The 10,725-nt window shown below is 47.4% G+C and overlaps 1 protein-coding gene across 1 annotated transcript in view; it reads right to left on the reverse strand.

Moving 5' to 3' along the window:
* Positions 1 to 1,258: 1,258 nt before the first annotated feature.
* Positions 1,259 to 10,725, reverse strand: part of WISP2 (WNT1 inducible signaling pathway protein 2) — a 16,299-nt gene continuing 6,832 nt past the window's right edge. The window contains exons 2-5 of the mRNA XM_019509829.1: positions 10,329 to 10,545; positions 6,827 to 7,078; positions 4,513 to 4,715; positions 1,259 to 3,836 (exon numbers count right to left, since the gene is read on the reverse strand). Of these exons, the coding sequence (XP_019365374.1) occupies positions 3,813 to 3,836; positions 4,513 to 4,715; positions 6,827 to 7,078; positions 10,329 to 10,545 (696 nt within the window). The 3' untranslated portion in view covers positions 1,259 to 3,812. The remainder of the gene's footprint in view (positions 3,837 to 4,512; positions 4,716 to 6,826; positions 7,079 to 10,328; positions 10,546 to 10,725) is intronic.

Raw genomic sequence — 10,725 nt, forward strand, 5'->3', positions numbered from 1 at the left:
TGCTGGTCCCCTCTGACTAGTTTATAACAGGCCACTAGATCCCCCCTCAGCCTTCTCTTGTGAAGGCTGAACAGGTTCAGGTCCCATAGCCTCTCCTCATAGGGCCTGCCCTGCTGCCCCCTGATCATGCGAGTGGCCCTTCTCTGGACCCTCTCCATGTTGTCCACATCCCTCTTGAAGTGCAGCACCCAGAACTGGATGCAGTACTCCAACTGCGGCCTGACCAGTGCTGCATAGAGGGGGAGGATCACCTCTCTGGACCTGCTCGAGATGCATCTGTGGATGCATGACAAGGTGCGGTTGGCCTTCCTGACTGCATCCCCACACTGCCGGCCCATGTTCATCTTGGCATCAGTGATGACTCCAAGATCCTTTTCTGCCTCTGTACTGACAAGAAGGGAGTTCCCCAATACAAATAACAACTCTCCCATGAATTCATGGAAATCCCAACCTGTGCACATGGATGGACATACACAAAATAAAAACAGCAGCCGAAGTGATCAGAAGGTCTGCTAGTGTTTTAGGTCAGTGGTGTTCAACCTTTTTGCCCAGAGGGCTAGATAGGCAGTGGCCAGATATGGCCAGTGGTCCTGATCTGACATGTGGGGTGTGCATGGTGGGCTCCATCTGGCTGTGTAGGGGGGTGGGGAGGCCAACCCAACCCTAACCCTAACCTGGCTCTCCTGTGGGTGAAGGTGGCTTGACCCAGCCCTAACCCAGCCCCATGGGGGGAAATGGGGCATGGCTCAGCCCCAGCCTACCACATGGGACCGAGGGCTTGGGAATTTGGCAGTAGGGGAGGGTGGCTGCATTAATGGACACCACTCCCATGCTGCCAAATTTCCTGACCTTTGGGGAGCTCCGCAAGCCAGATGCCAAGGTTTTGCAGGCTGCATTTGGCTCACAGGCCGGAGGATGAGCACTCCTGTCTTAGAGACATTGACAGGTTGCAATTTAATTTAGGATAAAATTGAATCAACTTTTAAATGTCCTGATTTTTCCTTATTCACATTTAAGCAGCCTAAACTGCAAACTTAAGCAGGCTATTAAAGCCTAATAAGTGTCTCACATACTGTGGTATAATTCAGGTGTGAAGTCCATTGATCTTAGTGAAGGTTCCACTACTATAAAACCAGTGTAAGAGCAAAGCCATGTCGACTCCCTTTTAATTAAAGCACTGGGACAAAGTAGGCAGCTAGAGGAGCACATTTTTTTATTTTTAAATTCATTAATACAAATCTAAATTTGCCAGATATTGCCCATTCTAGCTGTAGTTCACCTCCACTTGTGGGATGAGAACTTGCATTGGCATTGCAAATTTAAATAGAGGCCATTAGAGGGCAATTTAACTTCATTTTTGAATAACCCTAAAAGCTTGTCACTGTGAGTAAATAAAACCAGAACTGCAAAATCCTTCCTGGGCTGCCCAGGTGTGTTGGACACCAACCCCTTCAATCCATGCAGCTTTTTGATGTTTTGCTGCCTGTGTCTCGCCTCAGACTTTAGGTTTTTGTGCTTTGATAGTAGTGTTGTCTCCTGTGTGCAAGTTCCTTGTTTTCCTGCCTGAAGGATTTGCCAAGCTACTGGTTGCAGAAGGAGTTAGGTGAAGTTGAGACAATGCTTTATGTTGAAGAGGAGCTTTTTTGTTAATTTTGGAGGGAGCCGCGTTCAGAGAAAGGGTGGTGAATTAGAACTGCCAGAAGGAGATTCCCTACGTAGGAACAATTTGCACATGTGCTTATTTGTGGCAGTAGCTAAATATAGAAGAAAGAACTGATTGCCTGTGAACCAGAGTCCCAGACAAGTCAAATGTGAGAAAACCGATGGCATTAAGTCTATTCCAGCTAGTCTTTTCCTTGAGGGTCAGTGCAGATTTTTTCCCTACAGTGTTTGATTTAAAGCTGTGGACAGTCAGTGGGCACGTCTACACAAGACACTATGTCACTGTAGCAATGGGCTATGGTGACGTAGGGTCAGCAGGCATGAACTGTGATGCCAGTGCTACTGAGGAGTAGGGTCAGAAACGACCCATGCACCACCAGGACTGCACAGTAATGGCGGTTACTGCACAGTCTTTTAGTACATGTTTTACCTAAAGCAGGTACTAAACTGCTCCCAGTGACAACTGCACAGTTGGCTGTGTAGACGTGCCCAGCGTCTTGGTGTTAGCTATCAGACTAAAGCAAAACACAGCTGCATATGTGAAGGTGAAAGAAGGAACATTAATACCAGGCCTAGATTTTCTGATGCAGCCCATACTTATATGCACACCATTTCCATTGGGTACATATCTCAGGAATTTGGGCTGAGCTTTATTGGGCCTTTAAATGTCTGGCCAATAAAAAACATACCACAAAATCATCCCCATGTCTTGGAAAGGAACATTCCCCTTTTCGCAGGTGGCATTTGGAGGGAGGATCTGGATGGCCAAACTTATTTTTTGTTTTCTTTTGTTATTTAATGCTTTAGCATAAGAGTTCCCACACATTTGTGGGAGACTGTGCCAGTTTACCACACTGTGACCCAGAGTCTGCCCAATGGTAATGATTGCTTCCATCCAACTCTCCTGCTCTTGGTGCTGGGGCTTCCTCCTACACCTATCTCAGAGCAGTGAGAAGCCAAAGCTCTGTGGAAAGTTGGCATGTGCACGCTTGCATGAAGGGCAGGTAGTGGTATATGCACCACCATCCAGCAGAGAGGCTCATCCCAAGATGGAGAGAGACATCCTGCTGTACCAGTCACAAAGGCCTGAAGCATCAGTGCTATGGTGGAGACTGCTGCAGAGCTTGGAACCAGCTGCCAAACTGCAGGGCTTATGGCTGGCATAATCCAAGCTAGATATCGTCATGGCCCGTAGCAATAGCTGGGCAGTCTGTATGGGAACCTGATACAGACAGAGGAGACCAGACAGGATTTATCCTTTGGGGCCCCACGCAAAGGTTCAGTGTTGATCCCCTGCTCTTGCCAGACATCCATGCTTAAGGAAAACAGGTTCATGGCTGTAACAGTCATTTTCACAGCTGCTAAGGCAAAGGGCTGATGGCTAGCTCAGGGCCCAGGCTATTGCCAGGTTTGCTCTTCTCTGCTGCACCAGCCCAGAAGGGGAGCCTGAGACCTGCTAACCTTAAATAATCCATGTCCAGAGACTGTACCCTACGGCACTTGTGGCCTGTGATCCCAAACCCACTGATATCAACTGGAATCTTCTCAGTGCCTTCAAGGGACAATGGATCTAGCCCAGGGTGTTGAATTCATGCTCCTGTGTACTCTTTGCCTCATTTATCACAGCAATAGCTCAGCTGTGGAACTGTCACCTCCATGGGGCTCCTCTCACCCAGGGCTCCCCCAAAATCTGCACAACCGCATAGTATTACCAACCTATTTTGAGAAACAGCAGCCGCCTGGCTGCCAGGCCATTATGATTACTCTCCCACCAAAGGGTTGATGAACAATTAGCCCAGTGACAGCAGTCACAAAGTGTTGTTTCCAAGGGCCGTGTTACAATAGTGGGGCACAAGCTGGTCATAAGCATGTTGCCACTGTATAGCATACAATACCCGGGGCTGGTTCTCCCCTAGTAACATTGCCTAGGGAAACTGGAGCGGGCACAAGGAAGGGAACAGACTCTGGGCACAACAAGGATCTTGTTCACGATTCTTCATCCCCCCTTGCAGCTGAAGTCAGTCGGTTTTTCTCTAGTTTCCTAGGTGATATGACAGCCAGCTGTACTGAAACCATAGCGATATGGGCTTGTGTCAGACTGGCTGCTGGGATGGAGCCTCGATACCAAAACCTGAATGGAGCAGATGGCGCTACAAACGACTTCCTCTTCCCCTCTGGAAAGACAGAGCAGGCAGGGTGAACTTTCCTGTTATCTATTGACACCATACAGCAACCCAAGAAATGAGGATGCTGCCCCTTGGAATTGTAACTCTCGAATACCTCATGGTGATGTGATGCGCAGATTTACGGGAGAATGACTTGTGTAGCGAGATCTGACAAGACATTACTGCTAGTGTTTTGGTATCCTCACAGATTAACTGGGTTTAACTGTCAGGCAAGCATCCTTGAATTCTGACTACTATTTTATTCGGCGGCAAGTGATGTCTGTGAGGCTTCTGTAGACTGATTAATAATTAAGCATAGAGCCAGGCTTCCCTTTCCTTCCCCATGCCTGTTAATTCAAGGATGGCTAAAACTTTGTGTCCTCTAGGCTGTGACCTGCCTGTCTTGTAGGCAAAACTTGCACCCACAAAAAATGAGGCTGGATTCAGCAATTTGCAGGTGCCAAAACTCAGATTTGCAACTGCAGGTGCACTTTGGCCTTCAAAAAGGTGACAGCCTCATTGAAAGCCTAAGCCTGGTGTGTGGGTAGTGGGCGACTGATGAATACAGGCAACTAGAGCGTTCTGCTGGTTCTTCTGTCAGTGTGTCACATAAAACCTCCTTTTCCAACAAAGTCTGCTGCCAGTTACAGACTCACCAGAGGCCCTTGACTTGCTCATTGCTTACCATGCTGGCTGTCCCTGGGAAACCCTGGCAGGGTCTGAGCATGCACAAACGTCTCTGTGTCTCAAGTCTGCAGTATCGATTCTGGTTTGACACTCGAGTCGCAAATCCCATGCCACAGGTGGCAGAGCAGGCACTCCACTCTGTGCTCCATTCTTCACAGTGGCTAGGGAAATTTGCCGATGCTATCCCAGGCACCATATGCCCTAGAAAAGCAATACACAAGGAAAGCAACTGTTAGGCTATGCACAAATGTACATGACTGTGGGTCCAAGGTATGAATCCAGCTAAGCACTCGGGGTAAATTGGGGTCATTGCCACTGGAAGGTTGATGAGAGATGCCTGCAACCTGGGTGAAGTGAGCTGAGTCCTGTGGACATTCATAGCCAGAAGTGGATGTATGAACAGCCCATGGAGACTGACCTATCTTCTCACCCTTAGAAGACTTTAAGGGGTATGGCTTAGTAGCCATGTTAGTTGAAGGACATAGGCGAACAAGGTTCTTTGGGTAAATCCAATATCTTTTATTAGACTCAAATAGTTGGAAAAATTCTTCTTTGCAAGCTTTCAGGTACAAATACCCTTCATTAGGCTGAGGAAGCAGTTGGTCTGCTTTTCCAAAAGCAGTTGGTCTACTTTTCCTTGATGGAATAGTAAAGAAGCCAGAAGCCAGTATGCATGTGAGAAAGCAAGTCAGTGAAAATGTAAATTAAGGTAGTCAATGGGTGAGACAAGTAGGGGGAGAGGGGCAGAGGGGAATGAATATAGCTGGTAAATAGTAGAGAGGTTACCTAGGGAGTTGGATGTTAGGCAGGTTATAATGTGTCATAAATCTAATGTCTATATTTAGACCCTGATTTTTTGTATCCAATAAGCTGATGAAGTGAAGTTCACAGGCTTGTCTGTGAAAGGTGTTTTGTAAATTCCTTTTGAGGATTAGAACTGAGATTGGAGAGAGAGTAGTTTTCTTGTAAGAAATGTGCCCCCAAAGGTAACTGGGTATTCTCGATAGATTTTTGGTGTGTGTTCATTCTGGTACGCAGCTGTTTGATTTCTCCTACGTATTTTCCATCAGGGCATTTGGTGCACTGGATGAAATATATAACAGATACATATGTACTGCAGCACAGAAGGAAAACCCCCAGGAATCGCACACCACTGGTTATGACATATCACCCCTCCTTGGAACCTATATGGAAAATTCTCAAACAACTGCAACCCATACTAGAAGAAGACCCAATTCTTAAAGAAATCTTTCCAGAACCACCCATCCTAGCCTTGAAACAAGCACTGAACCTTGCCAACCTCATCATCAGAAGCAAGCTTCCTATGGCCCATAACACAGCGAATGGATCCAGATCATGCCATGACAAGAAATGTAAAACCTGTCAACACATCTCTACCATCCCCACAATTATTAAACCCCACAACAGCACCATTAACATTCCTGGATCTTATAGCTGCACCTCCAGAAATGTTATATCTTTCATCCAGTGTACCAAATGCCCTGATGGAAAATATGTAGGAGAAACCAAACAACAACTGCATACCAGAATGAATGCACACCAAAAATCTATCAAAGACAAGAATACCCAATTACCTGTGGGAGCACATTTCTCACAAGAAAACCACTCTCTCTCCAATCTCTCAGTTCTAATCCTCAAAAGGAATTTACAAAACACCTTTCACAGACAAGCCTACGAACTTCACTTCATCAACCTACTAGATACAAAAAATCAGGGACTAAATATAAACATTGGATTTACAACACATTATAACTTGCCTAACATCCAACTCCCCAAATAACCTCTCTATATTTACCAGCTATACTCACTCCCCTTCTCCCTCTCCCCATTACCTGTCCCTCACCCACTGACTATTTCAATATACATTTCCACTGACTGGCTCTCGCATACTATTCTATCCAGGAAGAGCACAGACCAACTGCAGATGCTTCCTCAGCCTGACAAAGGGTATTTGTACCTGAAAGCTTGGTAGGAAGAATTTTTCCACCTATACGACTTGGTCTAATAAAAGATATCAGATTTACCCAAAGAACCTTGTCTGCCTAGAGGACTTTAAGGCATTTCCTGGCACTGGTGCTTCATTGCTCATTGAATTCCTGTTGTGACTTATATAATTCATGGAAGCTAATTGGACAAACATGACTTGTCCCATTTCCATTTGGTTGAACCTTTTCAGCAGTGACTGCATCTTCTAGGGTTTTTCCTTCACCTAGATATACATGCACACATGCATATATGCATGCACTCACTTTATTTGCACATACGTTAGATGAGAACGCTTTGGGGTTTACCTGCCATTGAATCTTGAAGGAGGTATCTGTCGTATGTCTCACAAATCCACTCCTGACAGCACTTCCCTGGGACTTCCACACGCCTTGGATAGGGACAGTCGGGAGTGGGCAGACGGACATCCTCATTGCAGAGAGGGATGCAGGTGAAACTTCCATCCGTGCAGCGACACTGGAGTTTGCAGTTGGGCTGGAACACCTCCCCATCTCGATAGACCCTCCCGTTCACCTCACAGCTGTCGTCTCCCTCCTCAACTGTAACCAACACCCACAGTAACCCCTTAGTAACAAAGTGACCATTCAAATACTCACATTGAAGGGTTCGGGGACCATGAGGAGCGGAACTGTGTTATAATTAGAAAAGGGAATCTGTCATTTGCCCGTTTCAAGTTAAGGGTTGATGCAACACCTGCTAAAATCAGAGACTCTTTCCTTTGACTTCAAAGGGCTTTGGACCAAGCCAGCTGTGGCCAGGTGAAGGAGGTAAGTGCTCAGATCAGCCAAGCTATTGGCTGTTGTTCCTAGGCAGCAAGTTCCTCATGGCACAGACTTGGTCTCTTTATCCTCACTCTGGTGGTCTTGAGTGACTAGGGTAACTGCCTACATAAAAAGAGGTAGATAATTCCCTCTGCAAAGCACTGGGCATGCCAGCTGCACCACATCCAACTGTTAAATATTAAGAACAGAGCAAGCCAAATAGTGCAATGATTTATTTTCAACTAAATCTTTGCTGATTGATTGATGGGAAGAGACCATTTCCACAAAGCAATGATTTGTGACTTATTCTCTGATGCATTTTGGCATTTCTTTAGGATGTTTTTCACTGAAACATTGGATCAGCACTAAATAATGAATTAAAAAATGCCAACAATATTATGTACGCAGCACTGTCTGCAGGAAATCTAAAAATCTGCTCTCCTCAGTATTGTCATCTGCCCTGCTGTAACAGGCTGGCACTTGGGGCAAAAATCACTCAATTGAATCCTGCATAAATGGTGGAACTTGTTCTCTGGGCATCCTATTCATAACACAAGCTGAGACTAGAACCAGGATCTTCATAGCCATTGGGTTATCGTTGTGTGTTTGCTATACAAGGTTCAAACAGCAGCTCTGCTAGGAAATTCTCCAAAGGAGCAATCCAACAGGTGCTTCGCTTTAATTCTTTTGGGTGGGAGCTGTTTGACACTGAAGGGAAGGCTCTCAATCTGCTGCACTGCCTGTCTTGCATGGAGTATGGGAATCCCTCCTGGTGAAAACTGAACTGGTAGTACTTACTTCCTCTGGATATAAAGTGTTTTGGAAGTAGTGGCCACATGGGCCATGCTCTGTGCTGGACTCTCCAGACAACACAAAATGGAAGTATACATTGGACGAAAGCCTATTCTCAAAGCCTGCTGCTGGCCATCTATCCTTGCTAAGGAGGTTCTCTGGGGGAGTGTAAGGAGCTGTGTTTGGGATTGAGATGGCCAAAGAGGGACCTAACTGAACTGGTTTGAAGAGTATTTAGCTGCAGAAACAGTGGCTGATGTGTGTGCACGGCCATGTGAGTGAATGTGAAGAGCTTCTCAGCACAGGTCTGTTGTTTCTCCTCTGGAGAGGTCTGGCTCCCTTGCCCAACCTCCTCCCATTTCCCTTGTTTCTTCCCAGAGGGGACATGCATCAGTTGGTGAGAAAACCATGAGCTCTCCACTTTGCAGATGTCCCCTGTGCTGCCAATAGGACAGCCCACTCTCACCATAGCACCATGTGGAACCCAGTGATATAGGAACTTAAATATTATGATGCTCCTTAAGATGCTCCATGTGCCAGAAATACCTAGGACTAGCAGACACCGCCCCCATGCGGCCATTTCTCAAAAGCTCTCTGGAGGATGAACTTCATTCCCCAGTTAGCGCTTGCCCCTGAGATAGGGAGTGATGTTTGTTTAGTTCACCTCCCTGTTGGCTGACCTGAGGTCCCTGGAAGGACAGGAAATCAGGGCCTGTTTGTTGAGTTTATTTGCATTCCTGCCAGCTAACATGAGAGACTAGAAGATGCTGGTGTGACGTAAAACCCAGCACACATGCTGAGCCTGTTCTCTGTGTGGGGGTCAGAGCCCCTGCTCCAGAGCAAGGGTTGACAGTGAAACAACACATTTCCAGGTCAAAAAATGTTCCATCGTGATCCCACAGTTCCTTCTAATACATGGAGGCTTCGCCTGGACTCTGAATCCTTCTCATTGTTGAGAACTACTGCTTGTATGTGAAGTAGCCTTCCAGGCACAGCAAGAACGCTGGATGCTTTAGCAGTCCCAGCATGGTAATAGTGGGGCAGCACTTATGGGCACCTAGGCTAGGGACAGAAGTTACACATAAACCAGCCTAAGTGATCAAAAACTGGTTTAAAACTGTAACCGAATAAAAGCTCAGTGCACAGAAACCAGTTTCAAAATGGCTGAAACTGGTTTAAGATAAACCTGGGTGAATGTAGTATCAGACTTCACTGATTTGAGTCAAACCAGTTTATGAAATGTCTGTCCCAGACTTCTTCCTGGTTCAAGTTAAATCACAGTCCCCCAGCATCTCAGCATGCTTTTCAGCCCTGGGCTGGGCTCTGCCATTTGCTCCAGAGAGCAGGGCTGCTCCCCTCCCCCTCCTACTCCCTAGCTGAAGCAGTGAGGGTTTGGCCAACAAGGGTGAGGGCAAGCCCAGTCTGAAGGGGGGCTGCCCACCCCACCCCACTCCCCTCCCTGACAAACCCTGACTGGGGGCTGGGATCAGGGAGGGGGCTTAAAACAACCCTTCCCCTGCTCAAACTTACTGCTGGCTGCAATTGTGGACTACAAATCCCAGAGGCACCTAGAAACAGAAGTGATGAGCAACCTTGCAGGGTCCTGCTGCTGTGATTTTGGACTGCAAATCCCAGAGACCTCCAGGGTACCAGGAAGGAGGCAGTAAACATGCATCTACAGAGCCATACTCCAGCACCCCCATACCCGCCTGGCTTCTGGCCTGAGCCACTGCAGGCATGTGGCTGCATTTCCTGAATCAAAGGTAAATGTCTGGTCACTTCTGTTTCAATTTAATCTGTGCAGTTTAGATTAACCTGCAAAGACCGAATTGATTTAGCCTCAGGCTTTTTGACTGTCACCTAGCCTTAAGGAGCAACTCCTCAGACATCCCATATTCACCTTGGAGCAGTGCTCCCTTTGCAGGCTCTGCAGACGTTTTCCTCAGAACTCTGACTAGCTTGAAAGAGGCCAGCAAGAGTCTTCAAACCCAGTTGGAGGTGCAGCACAGATAAGACACCAAGCAGCATGAATCACTCTTAATAAGCTGCTTTCACACCTTTTGCCACTCCCCCAGAAACAGTTCAGGCCACCTGGAGCCTGATCTGGCTGCAGCTCCAGCTGACTGCAGTATGGGCTTAGCTGAACAGGGATGGCAGTGGGCTGGAACTGGGATGGGGGGGTACCACTGCCTTGCCAGCCAGGCCTTCATGCAAATGGGAGGGTGAGCATGCTCACAGTTGCAGGTTCCTCCTCTCCCTATGTGGGCAGCACTGTAATCACAGACGAGGCCTTGGCTCTGATCACACACGTGAATGAGGTCACAGGCCTCTCCCAGCCGCCGGGCACATATCCTGCAACAGCCACAGCCATCCAGAACCAGAGGGGACCCAGGAGGACAACGAGGTGGGATCCAGGGGCAGAAGCATGGTCTCCGGCAGAGCTGAGCACCGACCTGCGGAGGCAAAACCATCAGTGTTTACCAAGGTTTTCACCTTGATACTGTGACAGCTGTAAAACATTTCCAGGGAACTCCGCCTTGGTTGGGCAGGAGGAGTTTCAGGTGAGTAAGAACCACTGTGCAGCCGCCCCCCCCCTTGGTGTTAGGAGACTTTATATGCACTGAGAGGTTAGG

Source organism: Gavialis gangeticus, unplaced genomic scaffold, assembly GCF_001723915.1.
Source record: "Gavialis gangeticus isolate Ggan-Ray unplaced genomic scaffold, GavGan_comp1, whole genome shotgun sequence".
Lineage (NCBI taxonomy): Eukaryota > Metazoa > Chordata > Crocodylia > Gavialidae > Gavialis > Gavialis gangeticus.